The 25,260-nt window shown below is 42.3% G+C and overlaps 1 protein-coding gene across 3 annotated transcripts in view; it reads right to left on the bottom strand.

Moving 5' to 3' along the window:
• Positions 1-23,964, bottom strand: part of camta1a (calmodulin binding transcription activator 1a) — a 335,172-nt gene extending 311,208 nt beyond the window's left edge. For all 3 annotated transcript variants that reach the window (XM_069659849.1, XM_069659850.1, XM_069659851.1), the window contains exons 1-3: positions 23,841-23,964; positions 19,679-19,780; positions 6,678-6,781 (exon numbers count right to left, since the gene is read on the bottom strand). In XM_069659849.1, the coding sequence (XP_069515950.1) occupies positions 6,678-6,781; positions 19,679-19,780; positions 23,841-23,865 (231 nt within the window). In that variant the 5' untranslated portion in view covers positions 23,866-23,964. The remainder of the gene's footprint in view (positions 1-6,677; positions 6,782-19,678; positions 19,781-23,840) is intronic.
• Positions 23,965-25,260: the final 1,296 nt, after the last annotated feature.

Below are 25,260 nucleotides of genomic sequence, written 5' to 3'. Positions count from 1 at the left end.
TTCATGCTGTACTCCTCCGCCTCTGCATTTCCACTCCTCCAGAACTGGCGAATTTTCTCTGTTTGTCAATGCTTTATAAGGTCACATTTGAGCCACTTGTTAAAAGTCAGCAAGGTTTATGCCTACAAGGAGCAGCATCTAATCCGGCGTGTTGCGTCAGAGAAAATATTGCTCGCTCATGTCCTCAGCACTCCAGCAGCACGTCATAAATGCTGTCATTCACACAAAATGTCCACAAGAGCTGCTACAGAAGCACATAGTTAAGGGGCAAACTGAAAAGGCAGACAAGCCTGAATAAAATCAGCGCCTTTCTTTGACTGGTGCTCTTCCCCGAGGATGATACTTTTTGCTTTGAATCCTTTAATTATACACAGCCGGAATCAGAGCTCTAAAGTGAACCAAAGTGCAAGAAGTCCATCGTCAAAATAGCGCTGGTAAAAAATTGCAATTCTCCAGCACACCTCAAGTCCTGCAACCTTCATGGCCAGCGCAACCAAACATCAGGCTGACTGTGTTTGATCTTGAAAGGGATATAAGCCTAAAGCCCTTCCTGCGTGAGATGTCCTTCTTTAAAAAGATTCTAATCTCAGCCGAAATGTCTAGCAAAATAGAGGTCATCGTGTCAGAGCACCCAGCAGACAATAGCACTCCGCTGCAGACCTGAGAGGAATTCTGGGGAGGATTTGTTTCTCTGTGGCTCACCTGGGAGACACGGGGGACATCAATGGCTGAGAGAGCAGCCACACAAACAAGGTACACAGAGACAAGGCAGAAAAACAGATGAGAAATCACAGACATGTAACTGATTACTTCCACAATTATTTTTTTATTCCAATTATAACCTCCTCCCTTTCTCTGCACAGTCTCAAGCACTGCCGGGTTCTTCTCTCCCATTGTTAATTCAAAGGCTGATAGCATATCCGTACCTTCCACGCTGCTCATAATTCAATGATGAGAGCACCATTCAACCTTCTAAACTCCCGTCCCCTCCCTTGAATTCTGATTCGATTGGTTTATCTAATTTTCCAGTAAATGCTTGAAATGTATTCCTGCACACCTTCTTGTCAGAAAAGTACACAAGGGAGTGAAAATGAGAAAGAAATTAATAGTTTTGCATCAGCTTCACTTCAACAACGCAACAGCCTCGGCTCACTCCGCTTCCAGGTTGGAGTTTATAAGGAACAATTTATATCCTCGATTATTTCCACATAAAGTCAGATGGAGTGCGTCTCTCTTCAACCCCGACAGAGTCAGAGATTTTAAAAAGGGCAACTGATGTACAGCTGCTAAAAGTTTGCAGAAGGGGAAGGAAGAATTAGCACAATGAATATTCCTCCAAATAGTAAGTAGGCTATGTCTTAAATGCAGCATGCCCTCATGGAGAACTCGCTGGATATGTGACTGTACGTAAATAAGGTTTAATCAACTCGCTGTGTTTGGTTTGATAGAAAGCTCCAGTCCTGAACCAATGTTATACTTAACTGAATCATATTTTAATACTTGAATGCAACAAGAAGTATTTACTGGGTTATAACAACCTGAGGTAAAGTGATAATCTCGAAGATTTTCATTTAAATAAATGTCTGTTAAGTCTCTATCGCCGAATGAGGTAACACAATGGTGATTGAGCCTATGGAGCACTAATGAAAGCCTTTGCATTTGCAGAATTACTGACGGGGTGTTGGTGGCCAAAATCGCAAGCGGCGCCCAGTTAGTGACGCACCTTCCATCGCTCAGCAGTGGTTGGTCTGCCAGAGAGGGTAGGCGGAGCTAAGCGGCTGCTTTTCGGATCTCTGTAAGTGTCGCAAGTAAACCGTAATCTACTATGGCTGAACAAACAAAGAAACGATCGATGACTACAGATACAACTTCAAAAATAAGTGAAAATCCAAAGAAAAAGAAACAAACTCGACGCTCAGATGAAGGCAAACAGTCTAAAAAGGAAAGCGACCGTCAGTGAGGAAAATCAAGAGTTACAACCGGAGCCAACCGTGGACGTCACACATGTGACGCTGTCTGGTCAATGTGCTCCCGCAATTACTGTTTATCACCAGACTGAGATCTTTGAGATTATAACTTTAAATCTATGATTCCAGAAACTTTTGGACTTTTTTTTGTTGGTTGTTTTTTTGTTCTTTGTTAATTTGCACTTACCCTGAACGGGATGCATGCAAATGTTATGATAATTTACACAGCGTGTCAACTTGACTGAAATCAGGGTTGTAGCGATTGTGCAACAAATAATGGATCTGTCCAATTCATCATAAAATCATTAAACAATCACTTACACGGCAAACAAATAAAGAGAACATTGAATTATTTTTTTAGATATTAAATTATAGTATAGTGGAATATTTTCAAGGCTTAAATTCATGAATATTTTTCATTACCAAGTGTCAGCCTGGTCAGACCAAGAGTCTGGATCCCACAGATATACAGTTTGCTGCAATGTAGGACCAGCAGCCAGCTCTCACGTTTAAGAACATTTGTCCTGTAGCAATTAATTTGGAACACATTTTCTGTTTCTGCAACAATCATCACAGCTCTAAACATCCCATACAGTTAAAATGAACCATCTAAGCTCCTCTAGAGCTGCGGACCTCTGATATGTCTGCCAGAGAGTCCATGTCACATGACCTGATAGCCCAACATACCACAAACGGTAGTCTTCAAACAAAAAGGAGCCAACTGCATGTAAAACACACAAAATCACATGGACATGATCAGCTCCAGTCCACCAGACTCTTGATATTCCTTATAGGTATAGAGTGGAAAAATTAGTGCATTAAGCATGCTGAGCTGGTGCCAGAAATATGCACAGAATTGATGAGGTGTCACTTTCACTAAGAGTCACACAAATGCACCGACAAGAGCCTCTGTGATCCCTCCCTTCCTGCCCGTCCGCCACCAATGGGGCACAAACACTCTGATTTGCATGGTCTGCATAAAAAAAGGAACGTCCTTGATTTTGGGAAAGGTTGCCTTGCTCTCCGCGACCATGGGAAACACGATTGGCATGCAAACCACAGAACCACAACGCCACCGGAACCAGCTCCTTTCCCCCCCCCCATTTTCTCCCATCAGCTCACCAAACATCCAACACATCTGCAGCCCGCTTACACAACATGCTGCTTTTCCCGAAATCCGTCTCTTATGATTAAATTTGGTAATAAATGACAGAACATGCTAACTGCTGTAGCCGACAGCATTTTATCCCCCCTCCCCCAAAATGCCTAGATTTACATTTTGAGATCAATTTCAAAGCCATGTTAATTAATTTAGACTGCTAGCAGCACAATGCAGGTCAGACAGGGCAAACAAGTTACAACATCAGCCAATTAGAAACACACCAGCGTTAGACGTTTCTTTCATAACTGGGGCACGGCTACTGAGCAAAGATATGACAGATTGAGACTTGAAGGGAGACTTAAAGTGCGTTTATTGCTGTATCCACCACCACTGTAATTTCTGCCCGGATCCATGTCTCAACCACGGATAAATAAACGCCTTCATCTTTTATCTGAAATAAAACGCCTGTGTGAAATAATATCTAAGTGTTTGTCAATGACAGATTGTCTTTTTGAATCTCCTGTTCCATCTGAGACTGTCTGGTGCCTTATCATCTGGTTGTTTTTCACTCAATTAACTTTCATCACTGCAGATGACTATATTTAAATGGTCACAATGTGTTAATCAAAAGCATGGATGGTTGCTTTTCGCATATTGGTTTTAAGATTTGTCATGGTGTGTGTTTAGGTCTAATTACTAACAGTTATTCTCAGAAGAAGAAACGCTTTTTCATCCATCAATAATGGAAACTAAAAGTGATAAATTCATCAACCTGTCCCCCGAGAAGGAGAGCAGGTTGGCAAATGAGTTCTGAGGCAAATGAAGCAACATACAGGGAGTCTCTGTCGGGGAATACAGTGTGGCATGTTTAAAGAGCAGCTCCAGTCATGTTTAAAGACATATAAAATGCTCTGCTTGAATTAATAAATTGTGTCCGATATGTTTTTTTCTGCCAAATACGTTTAATTACCTTGTATAAATCCTCCCAAGGCATCTCCTTCTCCCTCATTAATGATTCCCGAATCTGCATAGTCCCCGCCCACTATGCAAATTTCAACCGCCCCCTCCGTCACGAAACCAAAACACGTCTCTGCCATCGTTTAGCAGCAACTTGTTGAAACTCAGCTAGCTTGAAATTTAGTCATTAGTATAGTGTTGGGAATTACAGCTCTTTGAAGGGAGCCGGATCTTATGTGAGAGAGTGGTCGGACTCGTGAACGTGCCTGCATTATATTGTCTCGTGTCAACACGCGCGTATTTAAAATTTTAAAGGAAACAGTAGAATAATGTCGGAAAAATTAATCACCGTCATTAATTTGCTAATAATAATTTATGATACAACTCTGTATGACTACAGAGATGTCAACAAAAAACAACAGTCCTGGCGGAGGGTTATAATATTGCTCAATGTCGGCACTATGTTGTGACCTCTATAGCGGAGTTGCAGTTGAAAAAAAGTTGCCTATTGTAATTCAGCATAAAGGGGAGCGGACCAAGGACAGGCAGTAACTAACTATTAAGAGAACGGCTCTCACCTACGACTTGGTTCCCACCGTTCAAACCAAAGAGCCGCTCAAAAGAATCTGATCGCTGGCAGATCGTTTGTAAAAATGACAAGTGGTTGCCATAGGTTGCACATAATGATCTGCATAGCGTCCCCCCGTCCATTAACAGGATTGGCTCCTTCGGTTTGTGACATCACAAACCAGCCAATCTGAAAAACGTGTTGTTCAGCCTGTCCTTGGTACACTGCAGTTTAAAAGCAGACAGGCCCAGCCATGGAGATGACTGCTTATGTTGTCCCTGATATGTCTTGTAGCACATGAAGAACACCACATGGAGATGTTTACAAGGTTAAAGACTTGGTTTTCACTGGAGGGGGTCTTTAAGGACTCGTGTATATGTTTGTCTACGCAGTAAAATAATCAAGGAGCAAATCATGTCTATACATACCATGCATTTATACATTTAAAGTGTATAAAGATTTTGGAAATGTCGGCTGTTAATTAATTACTTTTTGGGATGTACTATTTTTAATTTCTGCATAAAATACCAGATGAAATGTTCAAAGATTCATTGAAATCACAACTACATCTGCAGTTCATTCTCCCAGGAGATTCCGCTTTCTAAAACATATTTTGGCCACCATGTTTAAACTCCACTGGCATCACACAAGACACGTTTTCCTTTACCTAAATGATTAAGTGCTAAAAAAAACAAACAAAAGAAAAGTGTCTGGCCTTCAAGGAAGGAAAAGGGGAAACTGTAGCAGAGGGCATCTGTGAGATCGTCTCTCCAAAGCAAACCATTTTTAGCTTTGATTTCACGAGAAAGAAAATGCAAAGTGGTGTGTTTATCTCCCTTAATGTGATGCAAATATGAAAAGTGAGACACCTTGAGCTTTCACAGCGCCAATGTTAAACACTGTTTACATCGACAGCCCCTCATGCTGCTTGCTAAATACAGAAGCAGCACTCTTTTGAATAAGAGTCAACATGCAAGTGACATTAACCTTTGATTAATGCCAAACAGGGTTTCCTTCAGAATGAGAAGTAAACATGAACTACAAGAACAGACAGAAATGTTACAACCGGCTCAGTTTAAACGTGAAGATAGATTTGTTAATGTTGTGGTTTATTCTTATACTCTGCTAAAGAGCGTTCTGTTTCACAATTAAAAAGGTCAGCCTATCAATGCAAAGTCCAGTGTAAAGGAAGTTTCTATGTGCGACGTTCTGTGATACATTTTGTGATGCAGCTAAAGTCAAATATCAGAGGAAGCTTTGGGTCAATATTAAGAACATTTTTTTAACTACTTAAAAAGGTATAATAAGTAGGATTTTTCTAGAGAAATAAAATAGACTTTTAAAAATATAATATAAATCATAGAGAGTTGGCCTTCTTTCTGTTGGACAAGTAGGTGCCTCAAACCGGGTAGGACAAGCTAACCGGCGGTTAGCATGCTAGCACAAAGGGAACTGGGGGTTAGCATGCTAGCGCAAAGGTTACCGTGATGCCGTCGGTGTTAGCTCGGCGGGGTGGGCGTGTTCTCGCACGAGAGAGTGAGAGTGAGCTTCTGCTGACGAAGAGCCCAGGAGGAGGGGCCCAGTTTGAATGTGTTGTTGACAAAATGCAAGGAAAAATCCTACTTATTATACCTTTAAACTGTTTGCAAAGATGCTAAGAAACATTTAGGAAGCTGCAATTTAAATATAATACAGAATTATAACTCGAAATATAAATATTTCTAAAACAAATCCAGTAAAACCTTAAATACAGTTTTAAAAAATCCTGTTAAATTGTTTAATTGCTGCAATCTGAAGGAGAAACACTGTAAAATGAACTACACGTAAATACTGCACATTACATATTATACATATTATATTATGTCACCTGATAACAGGTTAATAAGACATATTTAAACGTGTAACTAATGTGAGCAGTTATAGGTGTTTTTCGTAGTGATATATTTGTGGATCAGGACCTTTGAACCGTGTCTCATGTTGTCTTGAAAGAGAGTACTGAAGACAACGTGTCTTTTGGGCAGGACCCTCTGCAAACAGACGGACTGATTAGAAAGCGGTATGACACAGTGAGCGGTGGCCTTACCTCATTAGTGTTCCACCGGTGTCTCTCCTTTGGCAGCGAGGTGCATTTTGGTAGACATTCAAGCAGCTTCTTGGGCAGGTATATTTTCAAATGTCCATGTTCATCTGCAACAAGAGCGAGACAAAACAGAATATTTAGCGCGGGCTGAATACCTTACTGACTCGCCCGTCTGCCTCTTTATCAGTCTATCAGTCCCACTGCTGCAAAACGCTGACTGCAAAAGAACTATCCCCGACTGAATTAGGAAATTAATTTAAGAACAGAATATTGCATACATTTTTATTTTGTGCTCAGCTAAATTATTTTACTGTGAAACGCGTTCTATCAGGGGACCTCACCGGAAATTTTTCACTGTCAACTTGTAAAGGCTGTGTCTATTCATTATTTAGACACAATAAACACCCTTGAGTGATTTTATAGTGTATGGGGATTTAGCATGGGAATCTGTGTGCTGCATGCCAGAATGTGGTATATTATTCAGAGAAATAATTATAATTACCAGGCCCAATGCTTACATCATAATGCATGTCCTTCAATCTAGAATTTACATTTTATTACCAGCCGTAAAACAGTGAACAGTAAAGACGCACACATGCAAGGATGCATTCAAATGCTCATCTCGTTCTGCTGCTCTCTTTCTGCTCAAACATGCAGATGGTTTAAGAGTGGACAAATTGTGTTTGTTTACGGAGACTAAAACATGTAATTTAAAGAATAATCCTATTATAGTCGTGAGATGTTTTTTTGTTTTTATCAGAACATCAGATATACGACTATGTGGTTATATTCGTCGCAATCCATCCATCCATTTCCTATAGCGCTCATCCTGTTCAGGGTCACGGGCAGGCTGGAGCCTATCCCAGCTGTCATTGGGCAAGAGGCGGGGTTACACACTGGACCAGTCAATCACAGGGCTGACACATAGAGACAGACAACCTTTCACACTCACAGGCAATTTTAGAGTCTCCAATTAACCTAACGAGCACGTCTCTGGACTGTGGGAGGAAGCCGGAGTACCCGGAGAGAACCCACGCATGCACATGCAAACTCCACACAGAAAGGCCCACTTCGTCCGGAACGTGATTCAAATTAGTGACCTCCTAGTTGTAGTTATTTACATGCAAAATGAGCATATTTTAAGCAGGGTTCTTAACATTTAAAAAAAAAAGATGCAGTGATTGTCAGTCATAGTTTAATGACAGAGCAACCTTTAAAAAGTCTGAGTGGAAGGGGCATGGTTTCTTGCAAAGGGTGGAAAGAGATGCATGTTAGACTGTGTCATTTAGTGTTTCTCAAGCAAGCTAACAATACGAGTTATTCCTTCCTCTGTATTTGCTGCTAAAGTTTAGGTTATTCCTTTCCCCACATTCACAAAGACTGTGAGCATCTAATCTTTGTTATATACCACGCCTTTAATGCATTTACTGACTGTACCCCTGCATAAATTGAATGCAGATTAAGTTAATCCAGGTATTGTTCCAGCATGTGCAAATGAATCTATCATTTGGTTTTAATGCATGAGGATTGAATGTAAACAAACGCACTAAAGGATAAATAAAGCATTTATTTGCAATGCAATTTAGCTTGAAAATAAATTAGAGCCAGAAAACTAAATCCTTGCACATTTATAGAACTGCTGGTTAGGATATGAGCGGGGGGGGAGAAGGGCGAGCAGAGGGAGAGAGAAGAGCCTGAATATGAGTGCTGACTATGGATCCCTGGGGTAGTGGTTCAACGGTTGACTAGGGAAAAAAAGAGAAAAAGTTCAACCGAAGCAAAACACCACTTTAAAGGCAATACAAATAAGCCAGTAGTGCACTTGATTATGAGGATAAAGAAGAGTGTGTGAAGCTCGCTGTACATCAGAGAAAGAAGAGAGTGAGACTGCCCAGAAACGTCCATATGGAAAATTCAATGGGAATGAACACAGTGAGTCCACAGAGATAGAGCTGGCTCGGAGCCTCTAAGTGTAATGCGTGAGGGGGGGAACATCATCGCTCCCAAAGGAACAGGAGTAGATGTGTAGTATTTGCCATTTCCATCTGTACCTGTAATTCTGCATGTAGACTCTGTTTTATATGAGCTGCACAGGTAGCTGTAACCATTCGCTTTGCCCAATTAAGAATCACATACAGCATCTGCTCACAGGTACCACCACAGCGGTTTCACTGTCAGAACTGGAAAACACGCTGCAACTGAATGATCAGAGAGGTACCAGAGGAAAAAAAGGAAAGGTGTTTTTATGAGCAGGTGTAATATTATACAGCAGCCATCCTCGCATCCCGGCTCCTGGAGGCGCAGGGAGACGACCAACAGCAGCTAGATGAGGTCGGCCTGCACCGGCTACTGGGGGCTGGTTAGCTACAGCAGCTAACTAAGTGCATTTATTACGTCATATACCATTGTCACTAAGGGGGAATGGAAGAGCTTAATATCTGACACTCTGAGTGGGAGAGGGAGAGAGAGGCCTGAGCCAATTGCTAAAGCACAGTAACGATCAGAAGCGAGTAAATTAATGTATAAACGACAGCTATGAGATCGTGAGCAGGACTAACACAGGTTAAAGAGCAGCTGCAGTCATGTTTTAAGACGTATAAAATGCTCTGCTTGAAATAATAAATTGTGTCTGATGTGGTTTTTTTCAGCAAAATACATTTAATTACCTTCCAAGGCATGTCCTCCTTCTCCCTCATTAAAGATTCCTGAATCTGCATAGGCCCCGCCCACTATGTGCTAGTGGTGTGTGCTATTATTTAGTGGCAACTTGTCAAAACATAACTAGCTTGAAATGTAGTCATTAGTAGTAACTTAGTGAGTTTGCAAGTGGTTGCCATTGGTTGCACATAATGATATGAATAGTGTCACCCTGTCCAGTAACGGGATTGGCTCCTTAGGTTTGTGACGTCTCAAACCTGCCAATCTGAAAACGTGTTGTTCAGCCTGTCCTTGGTACACTGCAGTTTAAAAGCAGACAGGCCCAGCCATGGAGATGACTGCTTATGTTGTCCCTGATGTGTCTTGTAGCACATGAGAAACACCTCATGGAGATGTTTACAAGGCTTGATTCTCACTGGAGGGGGCCTTTAAAATGTACAGCAGGTAACTTGCAGCTCTAATGAAAGGTATAACAAAAGTAACTTGGTTAAGCTAAAGCAGCAGAAATACACTACCAACCCGACAGCCTCTCCTACAGATGAATGAACTGTTCTCGAGTTTAGTTTCATATCCCAATAGACAGCTTGTGTTTTTGTTCAATACAAAGTTTATGTTGTGTGACAATGCCTCCTCTAACTTTTTTACATTATATTTATTTAGTTTTTAATAGCTTTAATAATGAGGGAGAGCTGAGTTAAGACAGGAAACATGGGGAACAGAGAGAGGACGACACGCAGCAAAGGTCCTGGCGAAAACCAAAACCAGGTCCCCGGCAAGAAACCTGCCTCTGAACCCAGGGTGCAGGCTCCATCAAGTGAGCCAGCAGGGCATATCTCCCTTCATATTTTTTGTTGCCTTTTATGCCTTTACTGCGAGAGAGAGAGGACAGTGAATATAGTGTCGGCAACAGGAGAGGAGAGAGTGGGGATGACACATGGCAAAGGGACCTGGGGGCCGCTGCGGGTTTTAACCACTGAGCTAAACTGGCACCCCTCTCTTAATTTTTTTTAAATTAGATATCAAACAGTTGCTTTCTTTTTCACAGAGGACTGGTATCCTGACTGGTACCCTTTTGCTGAGTTGTATTGGATGGTTAAAAGTTACTGTGGCACACCTTGAGCATCTTTCACCAGCCGCCACGTATGAAATTAGGAGTCCCAGATGATTAAAAAGAGAGGGTTAAATGTAAAACTGATACTTAAATATCCTCATATGTACAGGAGCTTAACATAAAGGTGACACTAAAAATCTAGTATTGTTTTTAATGCATATTTTGTGCTTTTGTACTTAAAGAACAAGTACGTTTGGAGCCCTGTCTAGTCATCTTTCACTACGAGGGTCAAAAAGAGCAAAAGGCCCTCAACAGTGAAGCCCACTCGCTGACAGAAAGTCATATTGGATCCACACTCGGATACATCACGGCCATGTCCCATCCTACAAAATGTGCTCTGAAGATTCCCTCATTGCAACCGACAGACAGCGGCAGCAGCAGTTACATATGGCAATCTGTCTCTGCACAGATTATTCAGGATTCAGTGTTGCCCTCTGGCGCAGCCTCCTATGACACCACTGAGACAGAGCTGAATTGGAATATGCCTCAAGTATGTTAAGGATTTTCTCACCGAGAGAGTGGAGATAGAAATCTACCGTTAGGAGGACCGCTCGATCTGCCAGGCAGGATTAGAATACAGCTCGACAAATGCAATGAAATCTCTCACCTGGTTTTTAATAATCTCACAACCTTATAATTAAACTGGTCATTGCACAAAATATCTCTCTACAAAGTATCGGCTCTACAACTCTCCCTGCCCAGGACCCCTTTACTATGCAAAACGCATCTCAGCTCAGTATGCTGTGCACATGAAAAGGGGACCCGACTGCAACATGGTTGCATTTTACTTTGAAATGCCAGTCTTGTATTTGTCAGCTAACAACCCCCCAAAGCAACAGAGCAACCTGTGTAAACCCTGCAGGACTAACAAGGTGTTAACTGGGTTTCTCTTAATCCTCTAACCTTTCATGGACGCTGCTGAAATCAGGTTACGGCCAAAACTGGGGGACTGATCAGATTACTAATGTGCACGTAAACAGACTGAAAGTGAACAGACACGACTCTGCTTTGAAGTCATTTTCAACAACAGCCCAAAACATATTCGGCTGCTCGATTTTACAGCCGTGACATGGAAGCATTTAGATAACGTTTATAACATCAAGTATATTTTTTAATTGGTTCATTACTTCGGTTCTAAATAGAAGAACTTTTCACCTGTTTTATTAGCTGATGAGCTGTGTTAACAAGCCAATTACAGTCATGAGTCTCTTGCATACAAAGATCTGTGTTGTTGGAACACAAGAGTTTGGCACTGTGAGCCGTTCTCAGAGAAATCCACAACACAATAGTTGCCCTGTCGCCTTATTTCGGGGCAGAGATTAACGTGTCAACCCGGGTTATGTGTTCCCATCATTGACAATCAGAGCCGAGGCGATAATTACACGGGTCTACTGCAGAGTCATTTGACCCGGGTCTAGCCTTTCCCACTGGGCAAAAAGGCCGTGTGTTAGAGGGTGTTTTGACCAGTGGGAAAGGGGCTTTGTTCTATATTTATTTACATTCTGGCACATGGGCACCATTAAAAGCTTGCAGACTATTACCGGAGTTGCAGGCAAAAATCTTCTTTCCATTGTAACTTTTCTCAGTGGGAATATACGTAAATATATGTAAACATTATCCCCTCATATCTCTTTGTTCAAGTTTAACCGAGTTATGACTCTAAGGAGTAACATTTTTTAAACTTATTTGAAACAACTACAACATCTTTTGCCGTCATCACACCAACATGCACCTGTCCTGTCCTTAGCCTGAGCTCAAAGATACTCAGAAAGCTGCTTACATAACAAATAACTTTGTTAAAGAGTTAAATACTAAATGACCACAGCCTTCTCAGCTGTGATGCTCTGCTACATGCTCTGCAGACAGTGCTGAGTATAGTGGACTATAAAGACAGAGCGCCCTCTGCTGGACAAACTACATGATGACGCCACGTCTAAATAACCCCAAGCATCGTTTTCTTCATTATGTGTTCTGTGAATGAAGTTTCCATATCAGCGCATAGGCAAAAACAATATCATATCTCTGATAAGCCTTAATCAGACAGATAATATCAGCAGACATTTATCGGCTGGGCCCTACAGCTTAAAGTAAGCCACTTTCAGTGTGTGATGTCTCCCTTTTTAAGACATGATGATCCTAAAACAAGCAGACAAGGCTACAAAGTTGTTTTTATGTTCAAACAGTTGAACGTTATTGACGAGCCAAGTGAGTCACCTGACCTCAGTCCAACTGAGCATGTGTTTCACTTGCTGGAGACCAGACTGAAGGCAAAAAGGCCCCAAAACAAGCAAGAAATGAATATGGCTGCCGTACAGGCCTGGCAGAGCGTCGCCAGGGAACAAGCCAAGTGTTTGTTGATGTCTGTAAATCACGGACGCAGACAGTCAATGAGTGCACAGGATTTACAAACAAATACCTAATATAATTACTGTACATATATGTAGTTATTTAAGCCTTCTAACACACACACGTATGAAATGTTACAATATCCAAATTAAGCCGACTAATCTAAAGCGTTTTAGCACCCAGTTAAAATTAAAATTAAGCCCTTAAGACATTTTGTTTTTGCCATTTTGAATATATATAAGTAACATAAGATTGCATGTTTAGTTTAAATACATTTCAAACAAATATAATGTTATTTAAGAACATAATGAGTAGATAAAAACGATCCTTACGCTTCCTCTTTGCCTCATGGTCGGCACCACCTGCTTGATAAAGGGGCGTGGCCTCACTGCAGTCCATTTTATAAGACATGGACGACTGTGATTGGCTTGTAGACAATCAATCAAATAAGTGTGTGCATTTGGGCGGAGTCAGACAATTACATAGATCTAGACCTCCTAGAAAAGTCATGGAATTGTTGGAGGATCTGTGCAATGAATACTGTCCTGGTGTTTGCAGCATTAACAACAAAACAAACTCTCAGTGTAGCATCTATTTTTTCTAATGTGATTAAATGATTAATTTTTCATAACAGGCTGGTGTGGATGTTAATCTTAACTGCTAATTAACACTAAACTATGTAGAGGGAAAAAAGGATTACAAACCAAGGAGCTGTCAGCTTCTATACAAATGGTGTGCATGCATTAGAGGCAGCATATAGTACATTACCATCAGATTATACAGAGAGCTACTGTGTGTCATCCAGCTCACATATGGACGACTGTGTCTCTTTGAAGCGCAGGGCTAACTGCTGTCATGTTTCAAACAGTGCACTGAGCTCTGTGCTGTTAAATAAAGCATGTGTTTTAGATGTGGCACTTATTTTTCAGATGTTCAGACTTGGCCTTCTCTAATCTGGGAGTCCTTGTCGAACGTAAGAGGGGCCTTGTTTTACCACAAGAACATTACTTACGAGCCTCTCAAAGAACACAAAGGTTGGACTCAACATAACCGCTGTCGAGTGCTGAGGTTTCTTTTCTACGACGTTACACTCTCATAACTCTAAACGGTTTTGTTCTTTCAGCTGCTATTTATCTACACTAATAATGTTTGAGCCGCTGCATGTCCGCTGCTCCTTCCAGCACTGTGAGCAATCCAAGGAGGTATTTCTCAGTAATTTAAGATCTGTCCACTGTGGCATGGAAATCCACATCATGTGCATCAGTTAAAAGCAACCCACAGGGGAGCAGCTTGGATACAACTTCTGGAAATGGTTTCCAGAATATAGACGAGCTCTTCCTATTAAAACAGTCTGATTTAATCAGAGTATAAACAACAAATTACCTGCAAAAATTTGGCTTTGAAAATGTAAATGTAGCTCCTTTTTTAAGCTAATCAAAGCGTTAGAGGAACTGCTCTTCTTTGCATTTCCCGCGGACTCCCTTGTACGCTTTAATATGTATTTTGGAGTCCAAACAGCAGGCTTAATGACTGCTTGTACATTAGCCAAGAAAGGGATACACAGAAAACTACTATTTGGTTGTAAAACACTAAAGTGCAAGACAGGCTGATACAAGAGCTTGTTACATGAGAGGATGTGCTGAGCTGAGCTGGCACGCTGGAGCCAATTACATTCTCGGTCTTGATGAGCGAGCTCACATACAAAAGGCTAAACAAGGAGAGGGGCTGTGCTCAATGCAGAGGCTACAGGTCTGCAGCTTCCATGCTGCCATCACTGGTCATTTGCGTGCAGAACGAAGGCAGCCTGTGCATGCCTCTTTATAATTCACGACTCCTCCGTCCAATGGATATAAAGATATATATTTCTGTGTGCTGATGTTTGGATTATCACTGATCCTGGCTGCTAAGCAAACACTTGGGCCGAATTTAAGGGTATCTGTCATGCTGGCTTGCTCCAGCCCCACCCTAGAGACGAGAGCGAGGGTCATGAGACTGGAAAGGCTGACAAAAACAAATCTTTAATCAATATCTGAGCCCTGAACGCAAAACCCTCTCTCTTCCGTCTCTGTCTCAGAGCGCTCTGGGAGTGACAGTTTTTCTTTTTAATCTGTGCCCACATTGTGGAGAAATTGCAAGCTAATGTTTTGGCTATAGATCATTCAACAAATCGCTGCTGGCGGTGCATATCCAAAGTAACAGTTTGAATGCATTTTCCACAACAGTTCAGTGGCTAATATGGCTTAAGGATGTGAGGAGCAGTGTAACAGGAGCTGTACCTGAAACATGAGGGGGCTGAATCACAGAGGAACAGGCAGTCTTGTGGATAAATATTTGGCTCTTGTGTCCGTCCAGTAAGAAGTGCTGCGAAAGTGAATTAGGCCCATGGCAATGTCTGTTATCATTAGGTTGGATGACGGCCATCCACTGGGCCGGACAGAAAATGCCCCTAAGAGGTTAGCTCCAAAATTAGCTCTGTTAGCCAAATGAGCTTAGCTCAGGCATATTTCATCTACTGGGGTGAGAAATGTAAAGCTACCAGGGGAAAAACACTGCTTCATCTATATATTGTAGCACAGCAACAAGTTAGCAATGATAGCGTGTGACGCTGTATGATTAAAAAAAAGGTGTAACGCTTTGAACGTATGCAAAAGAGAGCTCGCTGTGGTGCATCAAAATTCTGCTCTAATGATGGTCAGCAGTCCATCACTTTAAAATCATGGAGTAATTGCCTTTTTTGCATACTTCCCACTATGGTGAGTGTGTTTATATTCAGCTTATTTGAGCAGCATTGTTCCAACAGCACTCACCCTCATGTGTTTCACTCCCTGCAACTAACGAGCGACGTCTGCTCCACATCTAACTTTTGAAGAAGCAACGGATATTTTGATCGCTTAATCCCTGTTTTTTTTATGGAGAGAATAACACTCATTCACTTATGCAGTCACAGACACAGTACAACATCACTTGTTATATTTAAATCATTGTACTTGCATCAGCAGGGGATTCGAGAGAAGGCGTGCAGCTTCCTTAAAATGGATGTGAAATTACAGTCGGTGAAATGCACAGACATGATGAGGAATAGATCTAGACTGTGTGAGTGTGTGGGATGTGACATGCGCTAAGTATAATAAGCAGATCCATAGGAGGCAGAGACGTCAAAGCAGCGCAGCGACAGAGTGGACTCAGGCAAAGGCAAAGGTGCAGCAGCAGGTTAACGCGGTGAAAGTGACGAGATGGTGACGGATGAATAAAGAGAAGCAGGATGTGGTTAAATCTGGAGCTGAACTCGCAGACAGGAAAGGCGCAGCGATGACCTGATGTCCCGCTGTCAATTAAAAGCGATCACTCAGGTGGTGAGGAATGGAAGAAGAAGGTGAAGGGGGGGAGGGAGGCTGGTGCAGTTGGATTTACAGTAATGCGATATATCGCCCCTGCAGCCTTAATTTGAGGACATCTTCCTGTGATTCAGCTAAGCTTCCAAGATTCGAGCGAACGTCACAAATCATCTGCAGCCAAATGTCATGACTTCCAGGCTCATTTAGCATTTTTAAAGCAACATTAATCATTCAAAAACTGCCTTATGTAATTAGTTTAACATGTTTTTTTACACAAATGGCACCATATAAGCAATTCCATTACATTTTGCCTCATTTCTCTTTTAAAAATGGGTCAAAATCACTCGTTTCAAGATGCTCAAAACATCCAAAAACTTGCACAGCCCTTGTTTAATATTAATTTCATATTGCACCTACAAGGAAGACGGACTATTTGGGCACTAGTGAGCGCAGCATTTGATTAGACCAAAGTCTCTTGTGGGAGATCCTGAGCTGAGCTTTATTACAACACAGTACAATAAAAGCAGTGTCAAATTTCCCCGGCAGTAATAGCAACGACCGGCCCACAGTCCGAGCGCCGGTATCCCCACAGCCTGAAGGCTCCTGAAGGGGACGTGTAGAGGCGGAGACTTAAAATAGCCGCGTGTTAGTGCAGGACTGGGAAACCAATTATCTTTATCATTTGGCCTATAGCCTGTTCGATAACACTCTTCCATACAGTGAAATTACTAACCGCCCACGAGCGAAAAAAAGTCTTACTGAACTTCACTGTGGTGTTGCTACGTTACAACGAAACTACAACAAGAGGAACATAACACAGCTTCTAGCGATAGCATCGAGGATGAGCGTTTGACCTGCAGCTCACACAGCAGCTGTTGTAGAAGTTGCAAAGGGTGTTTTTCCTCCCTGTGAGAAGCATTACAAAGATCCTTAATGCGAGATATTTAAATGACACTAACTCTCGCAGGACGGAGATCGTTTCTAAAGCAGTGTGAGCAAATAATATGCATCATGTGCGCGGTGGCAGAGGTCAGCCTGTACACCTGATGTGTCACTAAGACTGGTTAGTAGTGACTGAGACATGAAACCAAAACCAGCATCTTTCAATTATCTTAAAGGGCCAGTTCGCCGATTTTCAACCTCAGTGCTATCATGCTATTATGGAGAGCTAATGCTATTATGGTAGGGGAAAAAATGCAATTTGGCTCTGTGCCTTTGGAGGACGCTATCCGTTTCTCCAATGGGCCCTGGAAAACCTCCGCCTGACTACGTAAAACATCTGGCAGAGGCCAGGGAGCTCGCTAAACTACACTTCCTCAATCCAGGACGCCCGCCTCCGATGTCATGTCTCGTTCAAAATCGTCAGGTTTGAAATGTAGACTGCAGACCTGAAGATATCCGTCGTATTTCGGATTCTGTATCGCTCCGAGCCATTGCCTGCAGCGAAAACAGTCGTATTTCACTCCAACATCTCTCGCTGGGCCGTTCCTTTCAGAGGGAGGGACGCAATGCATGCTGGGTGTTGTAGGAATGTAGAACGGGCGAAACCACGAGCTGTTTGTACAACTTTCTCCACAGCTGTGGCGCCAATTTCAAATATTACTGCTTCTATCGATTAGAGAGAACACCAGCTTTGACTGACAGGGCCGAGTTGCTGGACTCCGGTGTGGCACCTTGCACTTCGCACGCCCTAAACGAGTTTTTGCCAGCCAGCGTGGAGCAAAATGTCGTGTTTGAATCACTCTAAAAATTTAAGTCTGTGACCTGATCGTGCAGCAATTAAGTTGTCACCACAACATAATTAGGAAGCAGTTCAGTAATAAACAAATGTAATATTTTAAGGAGACAGGGTTGAGGAAATCTTTGTTTACTTTCCACAGAACAGCTACACCCTGGACTCACTCTGGCACCACGCTGTAATAATAGTAAAGCATAATAAGGGAAGACTGTCAAAAAGTCAAACAGCTGAGAAAGAAAAAAAAAAAAGCCTGGGCCTATTACTGGAAGTTCAACAAACATGCACACACGGTTAACTGCCTGCAACAAACTGAAAATGACTCTTTATGTGTTCTCAGCCCTCACCGAGCTCAGCCATCCATAAAAATCCCATCTCAAGGAGAGCAGAGGTGAGGTCTCTCCCCCTCACTCCCTCTCTCTCCCCGGCTCCTGTTCTCTTTCACTTCTTCCTCCCTTTCGCTTACACATGCACACAAACAAAGCCCTTCCTTCTGTGTCATAACTACTCCCACAATTACTCAGACGATTGCTCAGATCAATGGTTTACCTGCTGTTTTTTTTGGGGGGGGGGGGGGGTGAGAGCTGCTGTATTCTGCTACAGAGTGTCCTGGCGAGGCGGAAAAAAGCTCCAGGCTGAACGCATTAAACAGGGTGTCTGACACGGGTACAGGATACTGTAATACCACGCAATAACATGAGGGGAAATAGCAAGACTGGCAAAACGTATTGTCAGTCACAGCTGTCACACATGAGGGGGAATCTATCAACAATGTCCCTTCTACAGCGTGCGTCCCTGTTTCATGGATCTGCACGAGCGCTCGCCTGCTATTAAATCTCTAAAACACACTCTCGTTTTTTAAAAAATAACAAAAGGATTTGGTGCAGAAGAGCTCTCACTGTGACAAATATCGAGTGAGGAGTCTAACAAGAGGTTAGGGGGTGATTTCAGGCTCTCTGTTTAGAAATGACAAAACATGAGCACACTTAATTACCCGGGCTCAAGTCTAGATCAACAGCAGTGAAGAGGCTGGTGCTTTTATTAACAATGAAGGCTCCTTTCTGCTGAGAAACAATCTGCTTTACGCGGGACACTTCTTTTTTTTCCAAAGGCTAAAAGAGGAATGAAAAATCCCCGGCAAACAAAATCAAGAGTTTGACCTATATTTCTGACTGATTTTTGTTTGGGTTGTGACAGAGAGCAGCGCTTGCACGCAGACTGGTAAGTGCACTGAAGCAATCCCCGCAGAAAGCTGGTTTTTAAAAGTCAGCTATGATGCTGTGCCGTCTTTGTTCTCTGCCCCTCGTCTACAGTTCTCATAGAGCACGGGTGTAATGAGAGGCAAACATCAGATGGGACAACTTTTTAAGGCATTTAATTTAAGATTTTAGAGCCATATTGATAACTTTTGTTGATTTTTCCACCGATTAAATGCAGGTTTGGGAGCAGGCGGCAGAAAAAGGGCGAGTACAGAGGCCATAATTGATGGCTCAGAATGTAAGCTTTCCCTCTGAGGGTCTGCTCAGGTCCTGATCCCCTGGCCTCAACCTGAAACAATCACTCTTAGTTAACGACAACACTTCAGCTATTGACAGCGTGATCCCGTAAAGCAGACACTTCAATCAACAGAGCAGCCGCAGGAGGTGTTGTGTTGGAGGAGAATAAAAGAAGGGAAAAAGGAGGGGAAGAGGGGGTTGAGGGGGGGGCATGGGGGACGGATGAAATCAAGAAGTAAATAAATGAATCGATGAATGAATAATAGATTGGCCAGCGAGTGGCCTCTCGGAGCAGCAATGCAGTATTAATAACTGACTCTTACTGTTCGTCTCTGTGTCATCACTGATACTCTTAGGTGGACCGTGGCCAGCATAACACACTGCTGATCTGTACATTCGATCCGGATTACGAACTTTCTTCAGTCCTTCAGGAGGCAAAGAGAAAAGTAGAGACAATCGAGGAAAAGAAGCATTCTCGCAGCCTGTGATTGCTAAGCAAAGTCCCCATGCAACAACATCAACAGAGGGCAGGCAACACACTCGCCGGCCACTTCATTAGGTACACCTGAAAGAATCTAATGCAACCCAATACACCAGCTCAGACATAAGAGTTGCTTTCATGTTGGCTGTAATGTGCAGGGTAAGCTCTCACAGAGGTGTTAATTCAGGGATGTTTCAGCGTCAAGGTCATAATTGGCGGTGGGGCTGTTCTGAGCTGCTGTATACTGGTGTTTCTAATTCTCTGGCCCCCTCGTGTGTGTAAACAGGGAGGACAAAAAATTAGACACATCTCAGTATAGTTTACTTCAGTGCAACACCACCTTTAACTACGGCCTCAGTAATAAACATCATTGAATTTACACACGTCCGACTCTCTCTCGAGCTGTCATATTGAGCTGCATTAGATTGTACAGGTGTACCTAATGAAGTGGCCACTGAGTGTTTATTCAAATACATTTAAACATACAAGAGCTGTGGGGGGAAATATGATGCTTATAATAATATATTAATAAATCAAAATAATGTATTTTTAAAGTTCTGATTTGATTTTATATTTGTGTCTATGAGAAAAACGACAAGGGTCACTGTGGCTCCGGCCTGCTTTGATGTAGGTCAATAACACTCCTATTTTATCAACGGTAACCCGAATGAATCAATACAATCAGTCAGAGGAAGTCTGTAAAAGTGTTACATCTCAGCTACCACAAACCCGACCTGGGTCTCATCCATCCAGACCTCAAGGATTCAATTCAAATGCTGGGAAGTAAAAAAATCTTGGGCCTGATTCAACACAAAACTGGGAGAGCGAGCGGGCCGACACCACGAGGAGGTTAAATTCATCCTTCTTTACAAAACGGCCGAGAAATATTTATACCATTGCTGCACAAGCACTTTTGTAAGTTAATGGCTGACTGCGTGTTTACTTGATGTTTTGCTGCCGCTTCACCCTGAACTTTGAGTGAAATGATAACATCATGAAACTTGTTTTTTAAGCTGCGCCCGCTCAGAAAAAAATGAAAGGGGGAATAGTTCTCCCTGCACAGCCGAGGCTACCGGCCAAATTCACTTCATGTTAGAAAACAACCTTTGACTGCTTCTGTTGTGAGCGTAGCTCGTAGTTTATTTAACACCTGTGTGAGTTTTATCTGTCACTGAACTATCCCTACGTCACTGCCCTGGCGTCTTCTTATTGTAAATGATTGTAAATATGCTGCACTCTTATTCTAAGCCTCTGAAACTACCGATTTTCCGCTCCAGAGATTAACTTAAACACAGTTCCCTTTTCTGTTGAATCCCAACATCACAAAAAGTGTTACAACTGCAGCTTCAAAATTTCTCACTTCATCTCACAAATTTGTCTCTCGTACAGCAACACTTTTACGACTATCTGCTCTTGTAGACTCGTAAGACCATCGGCTGTAGTTTTATCCCGAGCAGACTCGGTGTAAGACGTATCAAGCCTGTCTCCTCAGTGCCCTCCAGGCCTTGTACTTAAAGTAACGGACCCAGAGTGCTTTTTATGGGTGTGAAGGAAAAAAAATACCCTCAAGGGCCCTGACAATCATTTAGGCTGGGTAGAAATACCCCGGGATGTAAACATTACACCACTGAGTGCGACTGGGTCGTGGCCCCTGGGTTTAACACAAGATGTAACCCTCAGTTGTTATGGGCCATCATAAGACCTGCCAAACAACTCAGAGAGATCAGCACTGCCCGCATACCACAAGGACAAAAGGTTAAGGAAACACTGCTCGGCTCGCTCTGTGGCTACCCAGGATATTTGGTGTAGCAGTGATGCACATTTAAAAAGCATGTTCTTATATTATTTTACAACCAAAAGTAAGAAAAACTGCCCGCAGGAGTACAGATTCGGCATGACAGCTCTGTGTGAAAGCTTTAAGGGCCGGCCGGGTTTGCACAAGACGACATCACATTTATAAGAAAGTATGAAGCGCTCTCTCTCTCTCTCCTCTCTTTCTATGGTCCCTTTGCTCCTCCTCCTCCTTTTTCCACTGACCGGCCTCATAGGAACACTGAAAATAACTTAACCTGCTCAGCAAAGGGACTTTCAAGTCAGGGTTTTTCAGCGAGAGCTCCCTGCGTCGGTGAGACATCCACATTTACAACCGGAGCCTATTTGTTGAGTTCAGCTATGTAGATGAATACATTAGGACTTTACATCCACGGTGAAGTCATTACTATCATAAAACCAGATGTCTTCATTTTTTTGTCATAGGCACAGACACATCCTTCATATAGGAAGTGAGGTTGTGTAGCTCAATAGCACCCCCTGGTGGGACTCTGCTTGGTGGTTGGCACACTGACATCCAAACAACTGAATTCTTTTATCGTGTCCCCTCACATGGACAGAAGCAATTTGTTTACACTCATTTGAAACGTTGAAGTAATTCTGCATCAGAAAGAGCGCACGTTTGAGGTTACTGACATCAAAGTCTGACTCTGTTTAGAGGGCTGCAACGATATGTTGAACAGCTCAGAAGCAGCTGGACCCAAGGATTAACGTGGACATGTTTATGTCTCTCATATTATGCTGCTATTTTGTAAGTCTACGTTGACTCTGTTGCTTCTACACTTTAGGTAAATATAAATAAATAAAAATACCACAAGTTTAGGGGGAAAAGCTAAGAACCTATTGACTTATCTTACTCACTTTAGTTTATTAAAAGTTGGCCAAAAACACAAACTGTCACATGAATACAAACAGGAACATTCAATAAGCATGCACATAACTTTAAGAAGCGTAAGCATTTTCCAGAAGATTCTATAAAATACAGTTTGACGTCGCTTTCTATTTGCATAATCTGAGAACAGCCTCCCCTCAAATGTAGAACAGAGGTTGTAAAAACATAAATCATCCAGTCTGGCTCTTAGCTGCACAGAAAAACGAGTCCCTTTAAAACTGACATATCTTAATATTCATAAATGCATTGTTTATTTACTCACCCAAAAAATCCATGGGCATATGTGGATGAGAACAGATCTCTTATGCAATAATTTGCAGTAAAAAAAAAAATCCCACTAAACAGGAAATAAGTGAGTGCGTTCCATTTTAAGTTAGTGAGCCGTAAGAAATAAGACGAGAGGGGGGTGAAAAAGTCATTATTTTGTCCCTATGTGTAAAGTAGTGTAATGTGCAGGCTGCTGGAAATCCTACTCTCCATCCTCCCTGTTTCCTCTGCTGTGATGGCATTTCATTTCAAGTGCGATAGGGCATTGCAAACGGAGCGGGCATTACAACGTTTTCATGCCCTGTGTCTCACACCAAATATAGGCCAAGTGGTATAATTGGAAAACATAATATCCGCTCATTTGGAGAGTATTACATCACTTCTGACTCGCAAACACTATACGCTGAATGGCAAAGAGAAAATTCTCGCGCTTCGAGGGGGAACTGAGCGACCCTCTCGGAATGAAAAGACGAAAAAAAAAAAACTAGACTAATACATTTTCAAACAGATGTCTGAATTATTCTCAGAATGACCTCAAAACAAGCTGCAAATAGCGCTTACAAAACAGAGCCGAATGACACATAAACTATCACAACCACGCCGCTTTTTAAAGCTGGGTAATAAGGGAAGAAGTTAGTCGATGCCAATGACATGTTGTCATTAACTTAGCCGTGTTGTTAACAACTTGAATGGCGTTTGGTGTGACAAGAATCCCGAGCAAAATAAACGGTAAACGCGTCACTTTAACCACGCTGACTGTTTGTCCCCGTGGCGTGCTTTAAATGTGGGCTACGATGGGAATAGTAGCTGGCTAGAATGCAAGCTAATATTAGCTGGCTAGGTGATGTCTCCACGTTTTAGCTGCCTATTCGGAGGAAAATAGCGGAGCCGTTTTCTACACCGAAAATTTCTCCACTTGTCCTCGCGCATGTGTCGTCTCCGCACAGAGTTACAACTGTTCTAAAATCACACAGCGGTCATACTAGTAAAATTAATCCCATTATATTTCTCTTACCTTCCGGCTTGTTTTCGGCAGCCATTTCCCCTTCACGCGCAACATCCTCCTCCTCCTCACGACCGTGGGTACCACGCGCGTGCACGGTGAGGACAGCACGAGGAGGGACTGGAGGAGCAAGCGGCGAGTCGGTCCGGCCGAGGCGAACTTACCATTGGCTGTGAGGCGGTGACTGACAGAGAGGCTCCGGGATGAAAAACACATCTCCCCTCACCTTGACACCACCAGCCGTGTTTTTTGTTTTTTTTTCCACACTGAATTTTTTAAAAACAGCTCAGAGGCGCCGCAGCTCTGGCATGACGCTTTTTTATAAAATATGGTGACGCTTTATTATGTTAAAAAGAACTCAATTAAGCCTCAGCTGGTGTGCCTAATACAAAATAAGATTGTGGAAATTAAATCTTTGTCTTTGAGCCGTCTTACCAAAGTTGTTTAACATTGAATAAACAATATCCGTCCTGGGTGACAAAAAATGTCTTTAATTATCGTATTGTGCTTTAACATCAGGCTAGGTTATCTATTTAATGACCTTTAGTACTTATTAAAACATATCTCTACTGATCTAATCTGATAAATGAGGTTTATTCTTTCATAGGCTGCATTTTTAGACCCCTCTGCAAAATTGTTGGCATAATTATCCTTTACACTTAATAAAGTATGCTTCTTTTATTCATCCTATGTTTACTGCAATCAGCTTAGAATCAGCTGTACTTCTCAGTAAGTCCTGGGGAAATACAGCTTTTTAAAAACAGAAACATATAAGACAGATCAAAGAGTAAGTGACAGTGTGCACAGTCTATCAATCAAGTGTCCACATGTCAGTTTAAATTTGAAAGCCAGTGGACTTGTTTGTTACAGACACGTCTAACTGATTTCACACAGTGACACCATGATGCGACCATTAGGGGCTGGTTGGTGCATTAGTCCATCTAAACAGTACTGAGGGGATTCAAAGACCACCGCTAATACAGTCACTTTAAAATTCAATCCACGATGCTGTCAAGGTTTTCAACTTCCATCATGATGGCGCAGCAGCTACATAGGCTCTGACAATTGTATGGCTACTTCGCTTAATGACTACAGGCAATCTAATTACAGATCATTGTGCTTAATAGACTTTGCTTTTGGCACTCGCGTCAAGTACAGCACTTAAAGACAGCCTTCAGTTTATATTATCAGGCTGGTGGCCCTCGGTGCTGAAATAGAGTGTATAGTGTGAGATGGTGGTGCTGAAAGGACAGCTCCTCTGCTGCAGCTGCAGCTCGTGCGCCTTGTGCAGTCAACGAACGGCTTGTTATTGCAAAGAAAGTGATCATGACCTAATGAAAGACCTAATGTAGTGAAGTTATTCTCTCACCCAACGCCTAACTGTTCCTAGGTGCATAGGATGCAGAAAATATCCCTTTAGAATTAGGCATAA

The sequence above is a fragment of the Semicossyphus pulcher genome, unplaced genomic scaffold (assembly GCF_022749685.1).
Source record: "Semicossyphus pulcher isolate SPU_LCO1_2020_fin unplaced genomic scaffold, fSemPul1.0.p SCAF_13, whole genome shotgun sequence".
Classification (NCBI taxonomy): Eukaryota; Metazoa; Chordata; class Actinopteri; order Labriformes; family Labridae; genus Semicossyphus; species Semicossyphus pulcher.
Note: the sequence above shows the minus strand (reverse complement) of the source record. Positions and strands in the feature narration are given on the sequence as shown.